This window comes from Mus musculus, chromosome 10 (assembly GCF_000001635.26).
Source record: "Mus musculus strain C57BL/6J chromosome 10, GRCm38.p6 C57BL/6J".
In the NCBI taxonomy this organism is placed as follows: Eukaryota; Metazoa; Chordata; class Mammalia; order Rodentia; family Muridae; genus Mus; species Mus musculus.
In genome coordinates this window covers 18,655,543-18,681,059 of record NC_000076.6, presented here as the reverse complement: position 1 = coordinate 18,681,059, position 25,517 = coordinate 18,655,543, and the positions used below count along the sequence as shown (strand labels likewise).

At 43.4% G+C, this 25,517-nt stretch overlaps 1 protein-coding gene across 1 annotated transcript in view; it reads left to right on the top strand.

Moving 5' to 3' along the window:
* Nucleotides 1-25,517, top strand: part of Arfgef3 (ARFGEF family member 3) — a 155,748-nt gene that overhangs the window by 62,699 nt on the left and 67,532 nt on the right. Inside the window, exons 5-8 of the mRNA NM_001033258.4 lie at nucleotides 3,167-3,235; nucleotides 16,047-16,169; nucleotides 19,672-19,714; nucleotides 20,385-20,463. Of these exons, the coding sequence (NP_001028430.1) occupies nucleotides 3,167-3,235; nucleotides 16,047-16,169; nucleotides 19,672-19,714; nucleotides 20,385-20,463 (314 nt within the window). The remainder of the gene's footprint in view (nucleotides 1-3,166; nucleotides 3,236-16,046; nucleotides 16,170-19,671; nucleotides 19,715-20,384; nucleotides 20,464-25,517) is intronic.

The following is a 25,517-nucleotide window of genomic DNA, read 5'->3' as shown; positions in this document are numbered from 1 at the left end:
ACCTGATGCCTAAATGAAGAAATTGCTCCTGAATATTGTGTCAGATTTTAAATTCTTTTAAAATCTACTTTTTGACACCTCACATGAATGCACGGGGAGCTAGAAAGCAGAAAACAAATTGGCAGCCCTTTGAGCAATGTTCATGGTTAACCAGCCTTTGAGTAATGTTAATAGTTAACCAGTTAGACAAACATTTGCCTCCAGCATCTTATAAGGTGTTAGCCATTGCCAGTTTTTATTGCCAATATTCTCAAACCCACAAATTCAGCTGGAACAAGAGACCAAAGACCATCCCTGCCACCTCTACCCATTATCTTCCTAAGCTTCCTTCTGTGTGCCAGACACATGGTATAAAAAGAGAAGGCTGCCCAGAGTAACAAAATATTTAAGCAAGAAAGCAACAGATGGGTACTCAATGAGCAGCAAAGCCTAAGCAAAGACTATAAATACAAAAATAAGCCAGTATATCATGAGGTGGGTGCGTGTTCAAGATGTAAGAGAGGCCATGTAAAAGAAGGCCTTAAGAGGGAAGGGGACCTCCAAGTTGGTGACACTTGAGTTGAAGGCTGAAAGATGAAACCCATGGAAGTCCATGAAAGGAGGCTGACAGAAACCATATAGAATACCCAAGGACAGAGGCTTCAGGCTACACACTAGGCTTGTGCGTTATGGGGGCACAGAAGATGGAAACTCCTTTCAAACAAGTACTGAGAGGACTCCATTGGCCTCACCCTTCCTTGCCTACCAAGCCCAGTTTCAAAGGTGGCCATTATAGGACATCCATATCGTCCCTATCCCATAGGGTCAAGGAACATGTTTGTCTTCTGGCCACAATGACACTGAACCACTTTTTATCTGGAGTCAACTATATGGATTAAAAAAAAAAAACTGGGAGATAAAATCCACAAGTAACTTAGCTAATCTGGTGGCACCACTTAGCAAAAAAAGAAAAAGAAAAAGAAAGGAAGAAAAAGAAGAAGAAAGAAAGAAGAAAGGAAATATTCTTTTTTCTTTAGTTATGTACAGAACTGATCTCCCCACCACCACCCCCCATCAGCTTGAATAGACTAAGAGTTCTTTCTATCAGGCAGTTATGCAATTGGATTTTGGTGTGGTGGTTAGGTACATATCCTGTATTATGTATGTTTGGGCTTTTGTGTTCTTTTCTGAACAGAACTAGATAAGGAAAGTCCCAGAGGTTGTCTCTGGCAGGCCATACTGCACAGCTGTTGGGTATAGGGGTAAGCAACAGGCCCCAGCACTTTCCTATCTGTTCTTCTCCAGCAAGAAAAGTCAGAAGCCAAGGAGAGGTGAGGGTCTGGATTTCTGTCTGCAAAGATAGACGTGATTCTTAAATGCCAGGGGCTCTTATTGATTAGTTCCCTAATAGGTCTGTTAGTAGAAAGAATATTTAATGCGTCTTAAAGATCTTCTGAATGCCATCAACCATTTATCCTTAGGGAAGAAAGGGAACCCAGGACCAGAAAATAAGAAAATGCCATGCACCATCCTGAGGGCAGTTTTAAGAGAAAGAAAAGTAACATAAAACATGTCTGATCCCATGTGGTTTGGGGAAGGGATAAGACTAAATAGTCACAGTGGCATCTCCGTCTAGGCACAGAAGATGAAGATGGTGCAGGCAGTATTGCACAGTGGTTTAACATATAGAGTCAAGTTATTTATACTCAAATTTCAGCTCAGTTATCTATGGCATCTTAAGCATCCTATTTTATCATTCTAAGGCTCAGCTTTCTTATCAGTAAGAGGACCAATCATTATAACACGTGTTTAAAATTAGCTGAAATAATCCACGAGACCTACCATTTCCTGGCCTGGTGGTTTTTCCTGTTCCTTAGTCTCAGTTTTGACTTGCGTTGTTGTTGGACAGACATCCTGGGACTGTGGAGAGATCCTGTTTATTGCCAGTCTTGCGCTGTCCTTTTTTTTTTTTTTTTTTTTTTTTTTTTTGGTTATGTTTCTCCTGTTGTGGTTATAGCAGGGACCACTGTGTTTTGATGTGTCACTCTGTCTGGACGGCTTGCCAGTTCTTTTTCTGACTTTCAAGAACCCTTTACTCATGTGGACCACAGCAGTGGGTTTACAGACTTTCTGTTTAAAGTCTACCCACTCATTTATGAGGAAATCTGTGTCTGCTAATTAGAGATCAGTGGTGGGACAAAAAACTCTGACCTGTACTACGACACACATGTTCTTGTGCTGATATACATGAAGACTCATATGAACATTGAACATACACACAGATATCATTCATGAAGGAAGGAAAATAGTTGAAAGCAAAGGAACCATGAGTATAGGACTGTATAGACAGCCCGTGACAATTGTCTTAGTTGGTGTTCTGTTGCTGTGAAGAGACACCATGACCAAGGCAACACTTTTTTTTTAAGGTTTCTTTTTTTTTTTTATTAGATATTTTCTTTATATACCTTTCAAATGCTATCCCGAAAGTTCCCTATACCACCCCCCTGCCCTGCTTCCCTACCCACCCATTCCCACTTCTTGGACCTGGCATTCCCCTGTACTGGAGCATATAAAGTTTGCAATACCAAGCAGCCTCTCTTCCCAGTGATGGCTGACTAGGTCATCTTCTGCTACATATGCAGGTAGAGACACAAGTTCTGGGGGTACTGGTTAGTTCATATTGTTGTTCCACCTATAGGGTTGCAGACCCCTTCAGCTCCTTGGGTGCTTTCTCTGGCTTCTCCATTGGGGGCCCTGTGTTCTTATAGAGCATTTAATTGGGAGTTTGTTTACAGTTTCAGAGGGTTAGTCCATAATCATCCTGGCAGGAGGCAGGCAAGCACAGTGCTAGAGCAGTAGCTGAGAGCTCTACATGTGGATCCACAGGCAGCAATCAGAGAGGAGTGGGGAGGGGAAGGAAAAGGGAGGAGGGAGGAAAGAGAGCTAGTATTCTAGGGCATGGGGCTTTTGAAACCTCAAAGTCCACTCTCACCCCTGTGACACCCCTCCCCTGACAGAGACATAGCTACTCCAACAAGGAAACATTTCCTAATCCTTTGAAACAGTTCTTCAACTGGAGGCTAAGCATACTAATACGTGAACCTAGGGGGATCACTCTAATATAAACTACCATACAAACATATTTTAACCCTGTCTCCCTTCTTCCTTCGCTTCTTTCTGGCTCTAGGTTTTACTGTGCATCACCTACACCCCGACATTTGACATGAATGGGAGTGCCGTTCTGAAGATCGCAGAGGTGAGTACTACCTGTTGGTGCCTGATGCTCACTGCTGCTTCCCCTCTGACTAAGAGGAAGACTTAACTAGATCTGAGTTGCAGCAGAGAGACTCTCTGATCACTTCTCTGCTGACGGTGGAGAGTTTCTGCTCATTTACTTAGTGGGAAACATGTTGTGTGGCTGGCTGGCCTTATTCCTGATATCATGGGTCACGGGGCTCTGCAAGCTTAGGTTTACTTCACTTAAGTGAATTGCAAAGCATTTTCTGTTTAAAAATAATTTTTAAGAAACCAAGTCTGAGAATTATAAAAGTGTTTATTGATTCAATTCCATCTGTTTCACAAGCCCTGAGAAATGCATCTTGTAACTATCACATCTTGTAACTTTCCCATCAGTGCTATACTGGGGTCACATTTCCTTCCAGCACTTTCTAAAATGTATCCAGCAGAAACCCTGGCTTCCTGAATGTCTGGCATGTGCCTTAGCTTCCGGAAGCACCATCCTTTCAGAGCTGTACTTTACTTTACCTAGAATAGTTTTCCTTTCATTCCTTGAAAAGAATATTTTAATATTTGGTTTTTCCAGTGTTAGTACATGCTCAGACCACAAAGTGGTGATACTTTTCCATACTCTGAAATCATGGAGAAGCATTCTACCACTGAGCTACATCTCCAGTTCAAACCATGTGGAAACTCTCCAGGGCTGTCAAAAGAGAAGCTTCAATTAGCTAGTTGGCCCCCAGTACACCAGGAAGCAGCTTTCAATCATTGATATATAAAGATGAGCAAACTTTTCTTTGGGACATTTATCTGTCTCCGTGTATATAAACAATGAAATAGCATTGTTACCAGAATTGTTTTCAACTGAATTTTAGGAGACATAGTGAATTTTAAGAGTCTTACTATTCAGGAGTTCATTTGTTCATTTGTTCATTTGTTATAGGACAGTGAGGTTTCTAAAGTTAGCAAGTATAAAGGAATTTTAATCAAGCATCATGGCTACTCTAACAAGGGATCACATCCAAAGACCTAGGTCTCTGTGATCTAGCAGGAATACAGGCATGCCCTTAGTACACACCTTTAAGCCCAAACAATGACATCTAATTGAGGGGCAGACAAAGTGATGAATCAGAGAAAGATTTGACAGAATGAGTCAGAGATAAGATACCCCCAGCCCTCAGGAGAACAGACAGGAAAGAGAGGTTACTTAAAAGCAGCACAGTTCACTTTAGAGTTTAGTGCAGTTCAGTTCAGTTTGGTTTGGTTCACGTAGTCAGTGAAGTCAGTGAAGTTCAGTTCTGTGGGCCTGTGTACTGGAGGCTTTCCATGGAGATCTCTGGCCTGGCCAGGTGCTAGGGTTCAGGCGAAGGGGAGAGAATGCAAGCAGGGAGGGGGAATTGCCTCTGTGGCCTCTGCTGCTGCTCCACCTCCGTCTCTGTTGCTTCTGTTGCTCCAAGAGGCTGCATGGGTCACCCTGCACTGAGTTGGACAGTCTGAGCCTTTGGGAGGCTGACTAGCCAGCGAGGGGTACAGGGGAGCTTCTGGCAGCATTTTCAGGAGAGCAGATCTCTTCCCCAAGCAGTGGTGTTACAGCTCTTATGACAGAAGTTCTCAGATGATGGGATAATTCTCACACACCTTTATTCCTCCTGGATAGGATCTTTATATACAATTTTGGAGTTGGTCAGGGTCTGACAATAGGTGTTCCTATCAGCTTGGTCTGAGAGCTTGGGGATATATTATCTATGTGGAAGGGCTTGGGGTTCTGCCCCTACATGACTGGCTACAAACCTCTCTACAGGGGTTGTGGGGCTGTAGCTACATGACAAGAACCTGGTTCAGGAGCAGGTGAGGCTTCCTACCGTTCCTTCAGGGTCTCTGGAGCTTCAAACCTTAGCTTAACCTTACCAGGCTTCCTCTCACAGTCTACCACCCCATAACTCCTCCTTTTCTTTTTATAAGGGAGAGGTATCATCCGAATAACTGTCTCCTATGTTGGGAGCAGTTTGATATTGAACCACCTAATTAGTAGTGATTTTTGCAATGCTATTCATCTGCTGCTTTAGAAAGTGAATGAGGCAGGGTGCCAAGAGAAGCAAGGCTCAAATGGAGGCCAAAAGGGAGAAGAATCTATGCTACCAAGGCATTCAAGTACCAAGGGGTAGGGGTGTTGGGAACATAGAGTGCCTGGAGGTTCCCCTGGAGTTCTTTGAGCATCTGTACATCTTGTTCTACCAGCCCAGATTTAATGACATAGAAACAATATTCCTCCCCCAGCAAAGCACAAGTCCCTCTCTGTTCAGCAGTCAGTAAGTCCAGAGCTCTCCGGTTTTGGAGGGTAACTCCTGCTAAGGATGTTATCTGGCATTGAAGAGACTGAAGGCTGTTTGTAGTGGAAGCCATTGCCTGGTCAAGCTTATCTTGGAAATCACTGGCCAGATGTTGTGTTTCAACAAGGGCTGCTTCAGCAGTTCCTGTTACATTCAGCAAGACAGCAAGAGATGTGCAGAGGGATGAAAATCTCTCTCTTCTTTCAGCTTCCTTTCATCTGCAAGGTGAGTTGTCGCAGGTCCTTCGACACAAACAACATGAACACCAAGGCGGGTTCACGCAGCAACTTCTTTTACTTCAGGCTTTTTCCTTTACAGCTCTCTTCCCCAGCAGCTTCTTCTACTACCTCTTGCAGCAAGGGCTAAACTTCTATTACAACAGCTTCTCTTACTACTACTTCTACTCATGGCAAGGCTAAAAAACTATATTGTGCCGACTGACCTCATCTAGCTCCACCCCACCTCATCCAATCAGAATTCACACATGCTCCAGGCATGAGCTCAAGTCATTCACAGATAGGCTGACAGGTCCTGATCACAAGGAACAGTCCAGCCTGGCAGGCAGCCCACTCATACAGCCTCACTGTGCATGCTCAGGCAAGGCAGTAAACAAATGGGTTTCACGGGGCCTGTTGCTGCACCCACTTCCCGCATCGCCCCCTTTCTGTTTTATTAGCAGCTCTGGGATCAACATCTGTCTTAGGTTGCCCCCATCCGTGCCACATCCTTACCCATCATGGGAGTGACGAACTCACTTTCGCCATCCTGTCTTAGGTTGGTATGGGCACATGAGGGTCTTACCCGTCATTGATTACTAATCCAGCATGTTGAGCCAACATTGGGGGGATGTTCCTGTTTCCAAGGCTGCCATAACTTGCACTAAGGCTCATTTATCAACCCTGTGCTGCCTTTGCATATGTGCCATCCACCGAAGCATTCCTCCACACACAACAGTCAGCAGGAGCACTCAAAAGGCCATCCCTCCCCAGTTTTTTAAGAATCCCACAGTTTCCTGGATGATCTCCAGCCATTGCTTTGCAGTTGCAATCTCCACACGTGTGTTGTTCACGGCAACAATTGATGCTCGCAAATCCTTCACCTTTGTGTCAAGATCATGACTCCAATTTCCTAGCAGCATCGCACCAATTGCACGCGACAGATTTGCAGCTCTGGAAAAATTCTGATACTGAACAGAGGTTACACACATTCCTCATACACATGTGAGTAATGCAGGAAGCAAATACTAACTGCTCCAAAATATTCATCTGTTCCCACAACCAATCCACTCTTTGGTTAATCATAAGGATACCAGCTTTCAAATTTGTATTAATTCCCTCTTGTAAAGGCAGCCTGGATCCCATAAGTCGAAACTGACTCCTTCAATCTTTGTACAACCTTCCAATCCAGGGGTTCATGATACCGTTGCCCCTGTTGTTCCAGAAATACTGGGAAAGCCCCTGCAACGGCGGGCACATTTTTCCATACTTTTGCATGAAGACTATGCTTTCCCCTTTTGTCTCCCTCATCTTTAAAGGGGGAAGGAGACGGCAACAGAGGGGCTGCTGGTTCGGGCAGCCTACTGTGCCTCAACCTCTGGCAGAACATCCAACTACAGATGTCACTATCACTATCGGTACTGTCGCTACCACTAATAGACCCTTCAGAGCTAGATTCCTTCTTCTCTTTCTTATCTTTGGTTTGTTGTCTAAGCTGTTTAGGTTTTCGGCTGCTAGCCTGAAAAGCAATCTCCTTAGCCTCCTCAAGCGCCGTCGCTCCTTCCTCTATTTCAGCATTTTACTTTCCACTGGTGTCCCTCAAGCACGCCCTGACCAAGATCCAGATGACTAACATTTTTATTGTCATTTTAGTCGCAGTTGATCCCATGTTGCAGAAATTCCCTTCGTCTCTATTCCTGAGAACCTTAGTGCTCCATCCCCTTTTTTCCAGGGAACCTATCAGGCTTATGCTTTCTTTAGTTGCTGAAATTCCCTTCGTCTCTATTCCTGAGAGCCTTAGTGCTTTGTCTCTATTCCTGAGATCCTTAATGCTTCGTCTCTTTTTTTCCGGGAACCTTACCTACGTCTCTATTCCTGGGAACCTTAGTGCTTTGTCTCTATTCCTGAGATCCTTAATGCTTTGTCCCTTTTTTTCTGGGGAACCTTACTGATTTTCTCCTTCATGAAGAGAAACAATCACTTCAAACGTCTCCAAAAAGAAAATGAGCTTAGATACACCAACCTTCCACCAAGGTGTTGCTCTCTCTAGAAGAATAAGTTTACTTTTTCAACCACCTTCTGGTGATTTAATTATAATTCCTTGCTGGGTTTGGTGACTTGTCTACCTACATTTTTTAGCCATTTCCACTGACCATATGTCTGCCAGGCACAGTAATGGTCTCAGTCTATAGTAGTCCTTTCTCAAGTCTCTGAGGTTACCTGTCCGTACTATCTATGCAAGTCCCATTTTTAAAATGTAAAGCTGCCTGGTCTATAATTTAGATCACTTTGGACATTTGCCTCTGCTCTGCTCTGCCTCTCCTGTCTGGCCTTGATACACCCATCCTATCTATTTGACTTGTCTACTAAAATCTGAATGCCCTCCATTTGGAAACTGCATTTTTCTTTGCCCTTTACAAGATGGCATCACTCTGACCTCTCATTTTCAAGTATCAAAAGTTCCACAGACTCTTACAGTCTAACTAAAGAGGTTCTAAACTGGCCATTTACCTAAACTTTCCTTACCACTGCTTATTAAACTTTCCTTACTGCTGTTTACTAAAATTTCCTTACTGCTGCTTAATTCCCTACTGCTGTTTACCAAAATTTTCCTATCACTGTTTACCAATATTTTCCTACAGCTGTTTATCAAAATTTTTCCTATCGCTATTTTTACCAAAATTTCCTTACCTCTGCTTACTAAAATTTTCTTACTTACCGTTGCCAACTGACGCAATGAGTTCCCCATTCCCCATACAGGCCACCATTTGTCGCTGTCCTACTCTGGCCAGCAACACGAATGACACAGACACCAAGTCGGGTTTACACAGCAACTTCTTTTACTTCAGGCTTTTTCCTTTACAGCTCTCTTCCCCAGCAGCTTCAACTACTACCTCTTGCAGCAAGGGCTAAACTCCTATTACAACAGCTTCTCTTACTACTACTTCTACTCATGGCAAGGCTAAAACTATATTGTGCTGACTGACCTCATCTAGCTCCACCCCCCCTCATCCAATTAGAATTCACACATGCTCCAGGCATGAGCTCAAGTCATTCACAGATAGGCTGACAGGTCCCGATCACAAGGAACAGTCCAGCCTGGCAGGCAGCCCACACATGCAGCCTCACTGTGCATGCTCGGGCAAGGCAGTAAACAAGTGGGTTTCATGGGGCCTGCGGCCACACCTGCTTCCCGCAGTGAGTTCTTTAGGTTCATAGAGATAAACCTGGGGACAGTTATCTTGGGGGTTCAGGAGCCTTGAAAGGGGGGAGTTAATACAGGAACCTGTAGTGCCTTTGTACCAGAGGAAGGCAGCAGAGTTAACACATACTGATTTGGTGATGGTGATGTCACGGGCACATGGGGTTTTGAGGAAGGCCCTACAAGGCAGGGGGTGGGGGAGTAGGTCAAAGAGAGGAATGGCCTATGCTTTCCTCATGGGTAGGGTTCCATGGAGGTCATGAAGAGAAATGTTAATGGGAATGGCTGCTAATAATGGTCAGGAGAGAGAAGCACAGAAAAGCATTGGGAGGAGTTGGGGTGGGTTGTTAAAGAAAGGAGGTCAGCTGCATATTGGATATACTGTAGCCAGGAGAAGGGAGCTCGGAGTTCTTTCTGAGACTGATTTTCCTGTTGGATAAAATTAGCATGGGTAAAGACTGATTTTGGAGGCAGGAACAAACTCACAGGAGACATGCAAATCAGCTATGGGGTATTTGGCATAGCCATTGGGGTAAAGTTTACCCATGACTCCAGTTCACCAACATTCATACCGTGGATCACTGATGGAAAGCTGGAAATGAGTTTTAAGGTTGGTGAGCATTGTGCCACCATGACTAGTGGATTCCATTCTGCAGCTCCAATATCTGCAACCTCCATATGTGGAGATCTCCTGGAGACATTCACCTGGGTTTCAGTAAGGAAAGCAGCAGAGGAAAATGTTGGGGATAGTAGAGATGGAATCCAGGTGTAGGGAGATCTCAATCCTGGTTCAACATCCTTTGAGTGGACAGTCCTGTGTTCTTATAACTTTGTTGAGTCCTTTGTAGGTTTCCCTAGCATAGAATCTCCAGTGGTAGGTGTTGGAAAGGCTAAGGAGAGGCTGGGCAGTAGCAGAGGTAGCATGAAGAATGATAAAAACAGCCAAGAGAATAGAGGAGAGGGGGCTTGTGGAGGGCACATGGCCTGGGCAGCAGTCACCAAGTCATGGATGTCTTTCCAGGAGATCTTGTTGTCCTTCTGGGTGTGGTGTTTCCTCTGCCTCCTCCTCTTCTTCTGTCCTTGATCTGCCAGTGAGAGGCAGGTCATCTTCTCAAGTGGTGGGGTAGTGGCAGATATTTCTGGCAGGAACCCAGATAGGCTTAGGCTGGTCCTGTGGGAAAACATGAGGGAAACCCCTCCCAGTTGTAAGGAGGGGGTCTGGTACCTTCCAAATTCCATCCAAAGGATCTCTCCATTGTACTAGGATTGGGGGGAGTGGTGGTTAATTTTGGTGTGTGCCAAAGGAGGGAGATAGGGTACTTGGAATTTTTGTAAATATTCAATATGTTTAGGGTAGTCAGAGCCATCATTAGTTGTACATTGGGGAGGGGGATAGGTGGTTGTCTTTTGTTTTAGAAGTTGGGCTTTTAGGGTTTGATGTCTTCTTTCTATTATTCCTTGGCCCTGAGGGCTGTGGGGGTTTCCCATATGATGGGCAATTTCCCAATGTATGCAGAAGGTTTTTGAATTGAGAGCTAGTGAAGGCAGAACCATTATCAGTTTTTATCTGTTGAGGAATACCCATGATGGCAAAGGTGTAGAGCATATGTGAATTAATCTTTTTGAGTTTTCACCTGTTTGGGCTGTAGCCCATATAAAAGGTGAGTGTGTATCTATAGTGACAAAAACATATTTCTTGTCTACCAAATTAGGGAATATGGGTGAGATCAATTTGCCATAAGGCATTGATTGATTGGATTCGAGTCCTCGGGGATTGGTGCCCATCGGTTGTAAAGCTGGAGTGGTAATGAGGGACGCACAAGAGGAGCATGTTTCTATTATCCTTTGGATTTGAGCAAGGGGGACATTGGGGGAGCAGATACAAAGCCCCTTTATATTTGTGTGTGTACAAATGGAATTGATCTGCTTGCTCAGTGGAGGCCATGAATGTCCCTGTTGAGGCAGTTTGGTCAGCGAGTGCATTTCCCTCAGATACAGGACCTGTGAGATTGGACATGCTGGATGTAGATGGGAGAGTCTCTTTCATGTTAGAGGGTGGAAACCTGTATGAGTAGAGGGGAAAGTGGGTTGGCGTCTAGTTTGAAGAAGGATCTTGACAACCAGGGAAGCAAAATGGCATCGTGTACACTGTCTGAAAAGGGGTTAAAGGGCCTTGACTTCTTTTAGAGCTAGCTAGATGGGTGGATCCCATGTCCGTTCCTCCACTGGGCTGGGCCACTCAAGGAGGCAGGACTCGGGTGTGTTGACCACGCTTACCCTATGCTGTCACTGGGTGGGCGGGTGTTGGGAAGCCCCTGGACACTGCTCCAGGGGTGGGGTGAGGAAGTGCAGTTTGAGGTGTGGGATAGCTAGAGCTGGCTCTGGGGTCCCCAGGCCTGTGACGAGGCCGGGACCATCTGGTTCTCAGGCTCTCTGACACCCAGGCGCCACTGGAAGCCGTGGAAGAGCTAAGAATGGAGTGGGGGCCCAAGGGCTGGGTCTAGCCCAGGGCTGGGGGAAAAAGGGAGAGGCTCCAGCTGGTTCGGCAGGGAGAGTCCTTGACTTGACAGCAGCAGTCTTGGACTTGGGCTTGGCTTGGTGGCAGTTGTGGCTGGGAGCACAGAGAGGCCTTCTACAGGAGATTAGACAGTGGCTCTATAGACAAAGGCCTTCTCCATGGCTCCCCATGGCAGATACCAATGAAAGAGACAGTCCATGGTTTTAAGGCATTTATTGTCATGGTGGAAAGTGGATGAGTAAAACCATATCCCACTTCTCAGGGTGGGCCTGGGGTTAAATACCTTTTACAGGGAGGAGTGTCTGGGAAGGAAAGCTTATTGGCTAAGCCCTCCAGGCCTTTAGGTGCCTCATTAAAATGATGATCTGTCTTGAGCCTACGTGACCACAGGTCACATCCTCTACCTGTGGAGGGGCTTGGGGTGTTGCCCTTATATGACTGATGACCACAAACCTATGGGTGTGTGTGTGTGTGTGTGTGTGTGTGTGTGTGTGTGTGTGTGTGTGTGAGGGACTGCAGCTAGTGACAGGGGCCTAATGCCCAGGAATCAGGTGAAACACCTACGGTCCCTTCAGGGTTTCCAGGGCTTCAAGCTTAGCTCAACCAGAGACCAAGCTGCCTTTCTTGGTCCCACACAGTTTGTGGAGCTCAGCAGCAGTTTTTCCAAGCAGAGCAAACCAGTCAGAAGCTGAGACAAGCCAATTTGAATCAATCAGCTTGGAGAGGAGTTTGAGTCAGAATGGCTGAGTTGAAGGAGCCAGCCAGAGTTCAGAAAGATCTAGGGAGAGTTTATTCAGCAATAATATAACTTGTTGATCAGGAAGTAAGATGTGTACTTTAGTATGAAAAATGAGGCTATTTCCTAGAGGTACTGTTGAAACTATAAAAAGATCATTAAGCTTTGAAAATGTAAATATAAAGGCAACTTTGATTTTTGTCTAACACAAATTTGCTTAATTAACCTCTAAGTTTTCCACAAGAATACCTTCTGTGTTATACCAGATATTAAAAACAAAAATCAGCAGATTTGTTAAATGAGCAATTACAAAATAAGCAAACATTATTAACTATTCAGTTTCAAGAACTGTCATTACTAGACCTCCACACTGGTACATAGTCCTGATGGGTCAAGGTTTCAGCCATAGGCTTCTCTTAGCATTATGCATAGGTTAGGAGACATGTTGAGTTTTCCAAAGATACTGACTCCCTCCATATAGAGGAAGACTGAGGGTATAGAAATTGCCAAGGTCTTCAATAAAGGAAAAGATCAAGTTGTAACCAGAAGCAGTATAAGGCTGATTTGAAGACAGTTAATGACAATGTTCCATTGGAGAGATTTGAGAACTGTCTCCGAGCCTGCTGAATATTCTTCTATGGAATTTCTCAATGGCTGAAACCTTGGCTGTAAATATACATGATGGTTTGATCTTAGATTCCTAAAAAAAAAATGTCTAGTATCTCCCCACTGCCAACCCCCAGTAAGCTTTTTGGGCTCAGGAAAATGTTTTAGAATTGTTGTTGTTAGGTTTTGATTTGTAACATTCTTGTTTCGAAGGACTTCTCCTTTTTACTCCTTCTAACCACCCATCTGTCTTTTGCAAAACACTGATTAATAAAAGCTATCAGTCATTGAGTCCCTAGAGTGTGACTCTATATCTTCGTTTTCCTTTACTCTTTACAACACTCTGGCTAAATAAAGAACCACAAACCAAGTAAAGTTAATTTCCCTGCCCTAGATTCTACAGCTTGCTGGAAAACCTAGACCTTTTATCTTGTAATCATATCCTGTTATTTACCACTCTGCTATATTGCTCTCAGGGTTCCATCAGTGTTAGGAAATGAGACCTTTCCTGGGGCATTTAATTAGATAATTTAAACATGTTTTTATAGATAGAGTTAAGTATGGATGCATTTAATTTTTTGTGACCATATACTCCATGACTGTGGGTAGTATGCAGGTCTGCTACCTCAAACAAGTTGAGACCATCGTTGAGGAAATGTTGTAAGGAGTGTTGTTGTTGTTGATGTTGTTGTTTGTGTTTTTACGTCCCTGAAACCCTTTTCTCTCTTCCCTGTGTACCATCTCTGTATTGGTTCTGGTTTGACTCCTCCGGCTTATCTGTTCATGTATTGCTTACTGCTAGATGGACTTTGAGAGGGCGAGTCTTTTTCATTGTAAGAGCTTGTTTGCATCCTTGTTTATTTCTGATTTTATGATTCTGAGTAGAACTATTTATAGTTAGAAGATGCAGAGAATCTTGAGAGCCATTCATCTGGGGATCCTTCGTGGAGAAAAGGGTAGGTAGGTCTCAGGAAGATTACTGACTGGGCAGAAGACTGTAATTGCAGTGGTTCAGGAATTAGTGCGGTAGGTAGGGTATCTTAAGCCATTTTCCTTCTTTTTTTTTTAAAGTGATTTTCATCTGTGTATGCTCCCCTTTCCCTACTTTACTTCCCTTCCTTCCTCCTTCTTTCTCCTCCTTCCTACCCGTGTGTGTGTGTGTGTGTGTGTGTGTGTGTGTGTGTGTGTGTGTGTTTGAACCAATTTAATAAGGTGCCTCTTTTGTTCTCCCAATAATTTATTTTTTATTCACTTTACATCCTGATCACAACCCCCTCCCCTGTCTTCCCAATCTCACCCTTACAAATCCCTCCCTCCTCCTCCCTCCCCTTCTCCTTAAAGAAGGGGAGTCCCCTCCCCTTGAGTACCACTCCACCCTGGGACATCTAGTCTAACAGAATCAGGCACATCTTCTCCCATTAAGGCTTAAACAGACAGGTTTAAGGCAGGTAGGGGAAGGGGATTCAATGGCAGGGAATGGAGACCGAGACAGCCCCTATTCCACTTGTTAGGGGACCCACATGAAGACCAAGCTGCACATTTGCTACAGATGTGTAGAGGGTCTAGATTCAGCTTCTGGTGCTCCCTGGTTGGTGGCCCAGGCTCTGTGAGCCCCCACGGTCCCAGGTTAGTTAGTTGACTCTGTAGGTCTTCTTGTGGTATCCTTGACCCTTCTAGCTTGCTCGCTTCTATCCCTCTCTCTTTTCCAAGACTCCCCCAAGCTCTGCCACATGTTTGGCTGTGGGTCTCTGCATCTGCCTCCATCCACTGCTGGATGAAACCTTTCAGGTGACAGTTAAGCTAGATTTTTGTCTGCAAGCATAGCAGAGTATCATTAACTATGTCAGGGGTTGGCTCTCTCACATGGGATAAGCCAGTCATTGGTTGGCTCTTCCCTCAATCTCTGCTTTATCTTTAGCCCTGCACATCTTGTAGGTAAGACAGATTTTGAATTGAAGCTTTTGTGGGTGGATTGATGTCCCCCTCCCTCCTCTGGAAGTTCTGCCTGGCTACAGGAGGTGGCCACTTCAGTCTCTATATACCCTTCTGGTAAGAATCTCAGTGTGTCACTCCGCGTATATTTCTGATCCCAGGCCTCCAGCTGGTCACCAGAGCTTCCCTCCCCCAACCACCCAATGTCCATCCTCACTCCCAGCCCTCTCCCACCCTCCACACCTGGTTGCCATCCCCATTGTTCTCCTCCTCACCCCCTCTCCATCCACCTTAAATGACAGTTTAGTTTCTCCCCCTGAGTGAGGTTCATGCACCCTCTCTTGAGACTTCCTTTTTACCCACTTCCTCTGGGTCTGTGGATTGTAGCACAGTTGTCCTGTACGTTATGGCTAATGTCCACTTATAAGTGAGTTCATAGCAGATATGCCTTTCTGGCTCTGGGTTACATCACTCAGGATGATAGTCTCAAGTTCCATCATCCATTTGCCTGCAAAATTCATGATGTCTCTTTTTCTAATAGCTGAGTAGTGTTTCGGGTGTCCATCTGTTAGAAAGGAGGCCTCTTTCAGAAACAGAAATGGCCTGACAACTGATCCATCATCATGATCATCATCATTCAGTTTAGGCTCATGGTGATAATCCCCCGTGTCTATGAGATTATTCTGTGAGCAGTGCTTGCTCCCACAGAGGATACACTCCATGACAGAACTTTCTGCATGGCGAGAAGCCCAAGCCTGTGGCTCTGCACCTCATGTTCTGAGTTGAATCACAGACCCCCCAAGGCAGGTACACACTTTTTTCTACCTTTGTCATTGTTCAGAGAACACAGCAACAGTTAGCACACATTTAAACTCATCATAGCATTGACTTTCCCGTGCTAGTACAAAATGAACAGAGCTTTCTCCGGCCACCTGCATTTCTCGTAGAATTATTTGTTTCACAAACCCCCCCCCCCCAGATGTATATTCCCCTGGGAAACACAGAAACACGGGGTTGTGAGCAGAGTGACATTCAGGGAAAGATTTCCATTGATGTTTAAAAACAAAATTTCAGAGGTTTTAGATGCAGCAAGTTGTTTTTTATTCATAAATAGTTCAGAAGGATTTGGAGGCAGGATCAGAATGAGCCTGTAGTTAAGGCCAGCCTCAGTTATAAGAAAGCAAGAGCTTGTTTACAACTTTAAAGCGCTGGTATCCTCTCTGGCTAATGCCAAGGGCTGTCTGTGGTAAGTGGATGTCTAGAGTGTGCATTACTCTTGTTTCCTTCCCAGGTGTGCATCGAGACCTACACGTGCAGCTGCCACCAGCGCAGTATCAACACTGCCGTGCGTGCAACGCTCAGTCAGATGCTGGGTGACCTGACTTTACAGTTACGGCAGAGACAGGAGAATACGGTGAGCTTTGCGTGTTGTGTGTCTGACACTAGTTTGGCTATAACACTTATGTCCCTATATGCCATATGTCCCAGACCCGCAGCCCTTCCTACCATGGCTACTTCCCATTGAAGACATTGAGAAAGCTTTTTATTAGAACATTCATTTATATAAATTTAAATATATAGAAATTTGCCTATTTGGCGCCAAAGTATGGAGCATCCTTATGGTTTTTGTAATAAAATATAAAATTTTGATCATTGTTTTAAATTTTTACTTTTCTGTCTTAAAATCAGTTTTTAAAATTTTTTCCATTGAATATTTTTGTTAAGAATATTATGTATAGGACTAGAGAAATGGCTCAACAGTCAGGAACAATAGTTGCCTTTGTAGAGGACCTGGCTTTAATTTGCAACACCTACATAGCAGCTCACAACGGTCTTTAACTACAGTACCTGGGGATCCAATGACTTCTTCTGGCCTCTCAAGCACCTGGCACATATTTGATGAACAAATATACACGCAGACAAAACAGAAAATATTCATAAAATTATTTTAAAGTTTAAAAATACATTTTGGTAGTAAACTTTAAAAGTAAAGAAAAACATGCAACAGCTTACTGCATGCTTTGAGTGTGGATATGATTTCCCGTATTGACCAAAGTGACAGGAAGATGTCCCATCCCCCCATCCCCCACACACACACACCTGCTGGGGCCTGCAAGGTAAAGATGAATATCTTCTAACCTCAACACCCACCAGAGCTTTTTGCTCTAAACTTCCACAAATTGTCTAACATGAGCCTCCAGGGAAATGAAATGCAGCTTTTTGTGTGTGTTTTCTCCCAGGAGTGTGAATAAGAGATGAGGCTTCAAAAAGTAGTATTTTGCTTTGACTTTAAAATCACCTCTGTAATAATAACTTATTAAAATTCCCATAAAATCCAACAGGGAGCTCTGAGATGACACTCGTTATTTTTCAGGGAAGGAAATCTCAGTTGGAGTTGGAAATAATACAAACATTAATTTTGCACAGATGGGATTTTTCAGCTGTTTAATTTCAAATATTTCTCATTTTTTACTTCAGTAGTTTTCTAATTTTTGAGAGAGCCATGGACTTGGATAGGAACCTTACAGATAGTCAAGTCACATTTTTGCCTTCCTTATTTTACAGATGAGATGAAAACCTTGAACTATAAAGTTAATGAGCTATGCATGAAGGGAACAAACTTAAGCCCCGAGCTCTGACTCCCACACCACATTCTCCACCCATATGTGCTCCAGAAGCCAGCGCAGGCAAACAGCAAGAATTTAGAAAACCAATTTTTTTCCTTTTGTATTTGTTGTACCCAAAGCCCAAGTTTCTGAGAAAATTTGTTAATCCGAGATATCACTGTTATGTTAGCTAACCTGTTGTTGAAAATTATCTCATTTATACTCTAATTTGGGGTGTGATGGTATAGGAATGTTAACTCCAAAGAATCTATAAATAGAAAACATAATAGAAGAAAAGAAGAAATTGAAGATGCTAAAAATTCTAAAATAATGTCATACTTCATCCTTGATAACTAGAAACACAGTTGAATATTCTAATATTGATAATACATAATATTGTTAAACAAAACATTTAAATACAATATCTCAAACTCTCAATTATGTTCATTTAATCTTATTTTGGAATCGTAAGTAGAGGACAGTCATAATAGCGTTTTGAGCAAGGATCTCCTGTACCTGTGATGGAACATGCCAACTAGTATAGAAGGCTAAATCATTTTGGCTTTTATGCATATGATTTATGTCACACAATGACAAAAATCACATAGCAGTGACATTCTCAGTATATCCCTCTCATTAAATGGTTCATCCGTACATTAGGCATCAACTCCTGTGCCTCAGCCTCCTAGTGCTGAGGCTTCCATTAGAATGGCAGCAGGTACAGCTGAGGAGGTCTGGTTGTATATTGCAGAGGTTGTATGTCTCCATTCTGAGTTGGATGTGACCAGTCGGCCGGCTGGTCCTGCTCATCATTGACTATCTAGACTCACCCCAGTCAAAGGCAAGTTCCAAGACCCAGGGGGAAACTGCTGCTCTCTGTGACTTCCTTTCTCTTACCCGGGTATTTCTTTAGAGATTGATTGCCTATCCCAGAAAAATGAAATTCTCAGCATGGTAACATTTGATGCATTTGTGATGTCTTATAGAGGAATCTGGCAGTCTTTCCACCTAAAAATTAGATAATTTTTCAGGAGCTATTAAAGTAGAGTGTCTATCAAAATGATGAGCTTCGCTCTAAGGAAGTTGTGTGGTCTCCTGGAGGACACTGAGGATTACCTGGGAAGAACGTATATACTCATCACTGGAAAGACTTCCTTGGCCAACTCAGAATGAGGAAAATTTCAATACAGCAGAAAGACAATATATAACGGGAAATGCAAAGTCACTAGAATACCGAACAATTTCTACATAATGTCTGCAGCCTCTACCCCTTCCCCAGACAAATCACAGTTCTGATTTTGTATTCCCAGAAACACTGAGTTATCATCTCACTTTATTACTGAATTATTTAAATGACCAAATCCATTGCTGAGTTGTAAGCTGCTGATTTTTCAGAGTGAAATTGCCACATATAAATCTTTGGTGGCTGGGCTGTAGACATACCTCTAGCTTTAACTATAATTGTGACACCTTCTCTTAGCAGTTGTTTTGGAGACACTGATAAAAAATCCCACAAAACCTGTTGTGAAAGTAACTAAATTTACAATTTTGAATACAGAACAGTAGACATATGCACCTGTAGTCAGTCTTTAAAATGCAGCGCTGTGGGGTGATTTACATGCCTGGTAGCTAGTTGGCATGACAATGCCCCCTTGTCAACCAAATCTTGCTACAAAGAAGTCACCTCCTTCCCACCCTCAGGTCTGTAGTCCCTGACTTATGCCTGCTATGAAAACATGAGCCATCTTATATGTAAGCCTCTCTCACTTCCTGTTTTCCTAGGTGATAGCTCTGCTCAAATAGTTCTGGATCTACCTTAGCAACTGCCAAGAGAGGCTGCTTGACAGTTAATATGCTCTCCCATTAAACTGGAAGGTAGTACTCTGAGCTTTGTTCATCTTTGAACTGGTGTTCCAAAGTCCAGCAAGGATGATTCTTTTTACAACAGAGCCTAGACCTGTTAGGGCCAAACATAGTGTATCCTGTCACCTTGAAATGAATTATTGTCTATGTTTTTAAGTACACACTACCTCAAGTTATAGCCCAGCAATGAAATACACAGTGGGGCTTAAAATTCCAAGAAGTGTTTAAACTCTTCAGTAGTTGAGTTTGGAGATGGGCACACTCATAGTCTTTCCCATTAAGGTCAAGGGGGGGGGGGCAATGAAATGCTTCTAGCATGCTTGGGTAAGACATCTAAACCCCGAGAGCTCAGAGGGACCTTTTGTTTCCTAGAACTTTGCATTGTCTAACAGTCGGGAATTTTCTTATCCAAATATCCTAATTGTTTCCGTGTGTCTTCCTCACTAGATAATTGAAAACCCAGATGCCCCACAGGAATTCAGGAGTCAAGGTATTGGTTTTAGTTTTTAATAGACCTTTTAAGATGGGAGGGGTATCAGAGCACCTACGATGGTGCATGGAACTGGAGGAATAAAGATGGCCCAAGTTTTGTTTGGCTTTGCCCTGCTTAGTATTATCTAACCAGCTGCTGTCTTCCTTCTGTTCCAACACCTTCCTGCGCCAACTGTGGGGGAATTAGCATTTTACATCCCCCCCATTTGGAGACTTTTGGTTCTCTCTCCTTCCCTCCCCTCCTTTCTTTCTTCCTTCCTTTCTTTATTTCTTTTTTTTCTTCCTTCCTTGTTTTGTTTCTTCTTGTTCATTATTCATGGATTCAAGTCTAATTGCTAAAATAAGAATTGTGGAGAGAATTATAGAAACCTGAGTAGCATGTTATATGCTCTTCTAGAATTTTGTTATTTTTTTAAAAATTTTACCATACAGCTTCGCATGATCTGTGAAAGAGTTTTGCTTATATTGAAAAACAGCCTTCTGTTTCCTCCCTGGGCTGCATTGTGTGTGCGTTACTCTCTCCTCCCTGTGATTATCCTGATGGCCTAAGAGAGGCCTCACATCTAAAACCCATCAAAACCCACCGGAAGCAGAGGATGGGGAAAACATTGAGGGAAGCCCCAGTGGCCCAGCAGTGTCTAACGCTTAGCACCTCCTCTCTTTTGAAGGCTTAACAGTAGAGGCCCTTTGTGATGACGTCATCTCTGTGCTCGCAGTTCTGTGTGAGAAGCTCCAAGCCTCCATAAAGTAAGTGCCCTTCTAGCCTGGCTGGTGTCCAAAAGATTCATTCTGAAACAACTTCTAGCTATGGCATCATTGAAGTTATATTGTATCTATCTGGAGTAGTTCCGTCACACCTGTCATAATTGTCACTCAGATGAAGGGATGAGATGAGAGCCTATACCCCGTCCCGCAGGATTCAGTTATTCGTGGGTGCGAGGGGGACCGCAAACCTGGAAGAAAATGGGATTGGAAGGGGAAGAAAAGCCGAAGACCAAGTAGAGTGTTACCTATCAAGGTCTCCGTTTATTAGGCTGAGACGCCTGGTTTTAAAGGTACATCGCGGGGAATGGGGAGGGAATTTAACAAAGAACAAAGAAGTGGGCATCTGCTGACATGAGAGCCAAAGTCAGGCTCCAGGCCGCGGGCACTCTGCGTCTTATCTCCGGAACATAGATCCTCCTTTACAGCCTTGGAGTGTCAGGCCGGACTCAGGCATAACTCATGTCCTTGGATGTCATGGGAAATCAGGAATAGATAAGGAAGAAGGGACTATAATTCAGCTTTTACAGCCTCAGGTGCCAGGAAGGGAACAGGGAGGAGGGAGTGACAACCTGCTCCTAGCACAGGGCCATTTGGCCTGTCAGGTTGGGAGATTGTGAAGGGCTCGCTTTCTCACGGTATGGTCTCTGACAAGCCTAATGAAGAGTAGTTTGTTCTCTGTTCTAACTAGGCCTAAGCCTGGAGACTTGTACAATTTAATCTTCCAAGACAACTGATTCAGTCTGGTTTTCTCTCAGCTTTTGACTGCATTGTTCTGCTTGACCTCATACTAACTTTGGCAATGTGTTATCTTCTGGCTCTTTCTCATTCTGGCTTTACCTGTGCCTAGCTTGTTCTCTCTGTAACCTATCTCCATAAAACTTCTGTGCATACACACCACACACCATGCCGCCACCCTTTTTTCTCTCCCACTGGTCTTAAGTAGCTTCTCTTTCTCTGCTATTTACATGTGAGATGAGCATATCTCATCATCCTGTCAAGTCTTACTCTGATTTGTCACTTCGTCTGCCCCTCAGTTAGAAGTCATTTTCAAACACAACTGCTTCCTTCTACAAACTAACTTTACCTTCATTGTTAGGGATTAAAGGTGTGTACTAAGGGCTTGTCTATATTCCTGACAGGTCATGCTGTAATCCAGGGCATGTCTGCAGTCTTTAGATGGGATTCTTTGCCAGATTGGTACCATGACTCATAGATTTGATAGGTTGTTCATAGTCTTGGGTTTTTGATGAGATTCCCCTGGTCATAGTCCTACCTCTGTAGTTTGTTTGCTTGCAGTCTCTGCCAATAATTTCAGTACCCCAAGATGAAGGTGGTGGAGTTGCTGATGAGTTTGGAGTGCCAAATGCTTAAATGAGTAGCTGAGGCAGCTTGTATGCCTCTGTGGACACTCCAGTGTTCATTTCTTCCTTCTTAGGAGGTGCTCTTGTCTGTGCGGTCTCTTCTGATTCGACTTCCTTAATTTCTTCTTTTTTATTAGCTGAACCAAACATTTCCACTGACTTTTAAATAGCGCTCTTTTTTTCTATGAAATTCCAATAGGCAGTATTTCTCCGTACAATCATTTTCAGAACAGGACCCCAGGTACCTCTCAGGGCTTAGGCTCAATAAGGACATGTGATTGTGATATACTCAGTCTCTGGAGGATTCTGAAAATATATTTAGGTATTCAGCATAATTCATAGGCCTTGGAGATGTACTATTATTAGAGTTCTATATTAGACAAGCTGAGTTGTGTGGTCCCTCTTCAGCTCAAGAGTTTTTCAGAGAATAATTGGTCTTAGAGTATATGTGATTCATTCTTAGTCTGTCATCTGTCACTCTACCCCAATCTCCCTCTCTAAAGACTGTCAGGCTTTAGAGTCTGTAGCAAAGAAGGCATGGAATCACTAAGACAAGCCAGAGTGGCCATATCAAGTTTCTAATTCTACTCCATCTCTTATATAAGTGTTTGCTTCCTTCTCTTATTTTTCTAATTGAATTCAAATCTGAGCCAAACATGACCAACCCAGCTCAGTCAGTTGAAAGGTTCTCCAGGGAGGGAATGAGGATTAAAAAGAAAAAGACAGTTACACAAAACTATAACCTGACTCCAGCCAGTGCTGAGGCTGAAGCAGGTTTGGCTTTTTTCCCAGTCTGCTTTTTTTTAATATATAGTGATTTTCTTTCTTTACATTTCAAATGTTATTCCCTTTCCTGGTTTTCTCTCTGAAAACCCTCTATCCCTTACCCCCTCCCCCTGCTCACCAACCTGCCCACTCCTGCTTCCTGGCCTTAGCATTCCCCTATACTGGGGCATAGAATCTTCGCAAGACCAGGGGCCCCTCCTCCCATTGATGACTGACTAGGCCATCCTCTGCTGCATATGCAGCTTGAGTTATAATTATATGCAAATAATAGGGTCAATTCTAGTTAAGGAACAAATAAGGCAACAAACACTAGGTTAAAGAACAAACAAGACAATAAACAAAGTCCCGTGATCACTGTTTCTAGGGGCTTACTTCTTTGTTCTAGCCCAAAATCAGATTCCTGCCTGAGCTTACTTCCGTGTCCTGTCCCAATGGCAAATTTCTGTCAAGCTTCTATAAGCGGCTCCAAAGCTGTCCACATAAGAGTTATCAAACACTTGGAGGAAAAAAATATGTAAAACCCAATACTGGGAAGGAACTATAGAGATTCTGAAAGTGCTGCTGGTTATCATCTTCTCAGGAGGTACCCTCCCTGTCTGGGTGACTGCTTAGCCTATATGGCCCAGATGGCAACTGCTGAGAATTGTTCTGCTTGGATGGTATACCTGGGAAGAGCTCAGCAATGAGCAGGCAATGAGACAATGAGTAGTAGATAATCTGCCAACTATGAAATGCTCTAATGGAGACCAGGAAGAGTAGTTCTCAGCCCTTCTAAGTAGACAGCACACCTGCCACCCTTATATTTTAGAAAACTTAGCTAGGTTCTAGGCTCCTTCCCACTCCATGCATCCAAGTGTTTGCCTGAGAGGCCTATACAGTATACATTGTTCAGCAGTCTCTAAGTGGGGAACATGTGTGGAAGATCTTTCAATCTTCAGTGTCTCCATTTAATAGTGAGACTGTAAGTACCTAATTTCCAGACTGCTGCAACCCACATTTAAGCTGTCACATGATCTCAAAGGAGACTCAGGGGATGGGGGACAGTTTACTTGGCAAGACATTCCTGTCAATGATGCTGATCCTGGGTCCTGCAGTGTCCCAGCAGGCTTTGCAAATTATTCACAATAACCCCAACTCCTCAACATCTGCATCCTATGCTATATCTGATGGCTTCAGAAGTTGAACATCTTTACGTTCTTTGTGTACTTTAGTTGTGTGATGTTAGACTTCCAGTCTAAGGAAGAGTTGTTTTTGCATTGGGACATTGAATCGTCTTTGAAATGAGCCTAGTTCATAGTCAGAGTGATTAACCTGAGGCATGATGAAGATGATCCTTCCAGAATCAACTTTTGACTGAAGCTTGTAATTGACAGTGTGGCTCTGCTGTCCAGCCCTCGACAGTCTATCCAAGCAAACTCATTGCCTGGACAAATAGCAGCCTATGGTTCCCAGGCTCATCTGGAATCTGGATTTCATGGAGCTCAGACTAGTGTTGAATCTTTTTTACTGCTGAAAATGAACTTGAACTCCAGATCTTCCTGCCTCAGCTCCCCGTGTGCTGGGATCACAGACATCACCACACCGTGCTTGGCTTCCAGCTTCACTCTTTTGCAGACATGATCCTTCCATCCTGTGCTTCACCCCAAAACCTTCCAGTCCAAACTATTTCTTCCTCTGTGTTCATTTCTCTACATCCTCTCCACAGCTCCATGCCAGACATCTTGGACTTCAGGACTCTACAAAGGCAGTGTGTCCTATCAAATTCCTCCCAGGACCTTTGGGATGGGGTGCTTCTCTTATGTGGTATCATAGAAATTTACATTTAGTGACTCATTTATAGCACTTGACATCAGCACTTAATCTATGTGCCTCTCCATCTCTTCCCACGATGAAGAGTGTACTATTTTCAGAGCAGGGCAAAGGCAGATGAAGCTTATAGGAAAGAAAGACTAGAAACATAAAGCTTTTACTTGGCCAGCGAAGGATTAATATTTCTTGCCCTTGTTATTCTTCTGATCAAAGAGTAATCACCACCTTCCTTTTGCCAAATGGTAATAATTTCTGTGCCAACTCATTCTTTATACCCCTCTCTTCCATCCTCAGAGAGTACATATACATAAAAACAGTATTCTCTTTTCAATGTGTTGACTTTAATCACATAGTATGAGGGAAAGAGGTCTTTTAGTCTGTGGGTTGGTGAACTTTTTCTGTAAACTCTCCTGATGGGCTTTTTTAAAATTTTGGCTTTATAATCCCTTTAAAACTTAAACACAATTTTAAATTCAAAGAGTTTGGCCTCTGAGCTATAGTTTGCCAGCCAGTTTTAGAGTCTGAAGTTGTTTGGGGATACTATCATAGAGCTATCCCCAATCCTCTATCTCGGTCTGCCTTGTTTTCCAGTGACACATCCTTGTTAGTTTGGCAGGAATATGGGCTTCCAGCCTCTGGAGCACATTGAGCAGCTTCTTCTAGTAATTTACTTTCACAGCCTGGCTTTCCCCTCCCCACCTCCTATGTTAGGGAGTTATTTAACAATCAAGAACAATGAGCTTTTTTTCTGCCATTTATTTTAAATTATGAAAAAACAGGAGTAACTATTATTTTTATTGGTAGATATCTCCTTTTATGAATAGTCTACTCCATATAAGATTCTTGTGTTATTTCTCTTTAGAATGTGTGTACTCCAAACAAATGTGTCTTTGAAACTTAACTTTTCTCCATTGTCATGAGTCTCACCACAAATTGGAAACGTAGCACCCTTTGGTGACACTAAGAGGAAACGTGGGAATGTGTTTCCTATAGAGTTGTCTATTTCCTTATTAGATTATCAAGACAGCCCATAATGAGAACTATACACACGTACACTCACACACATACACACATACATAG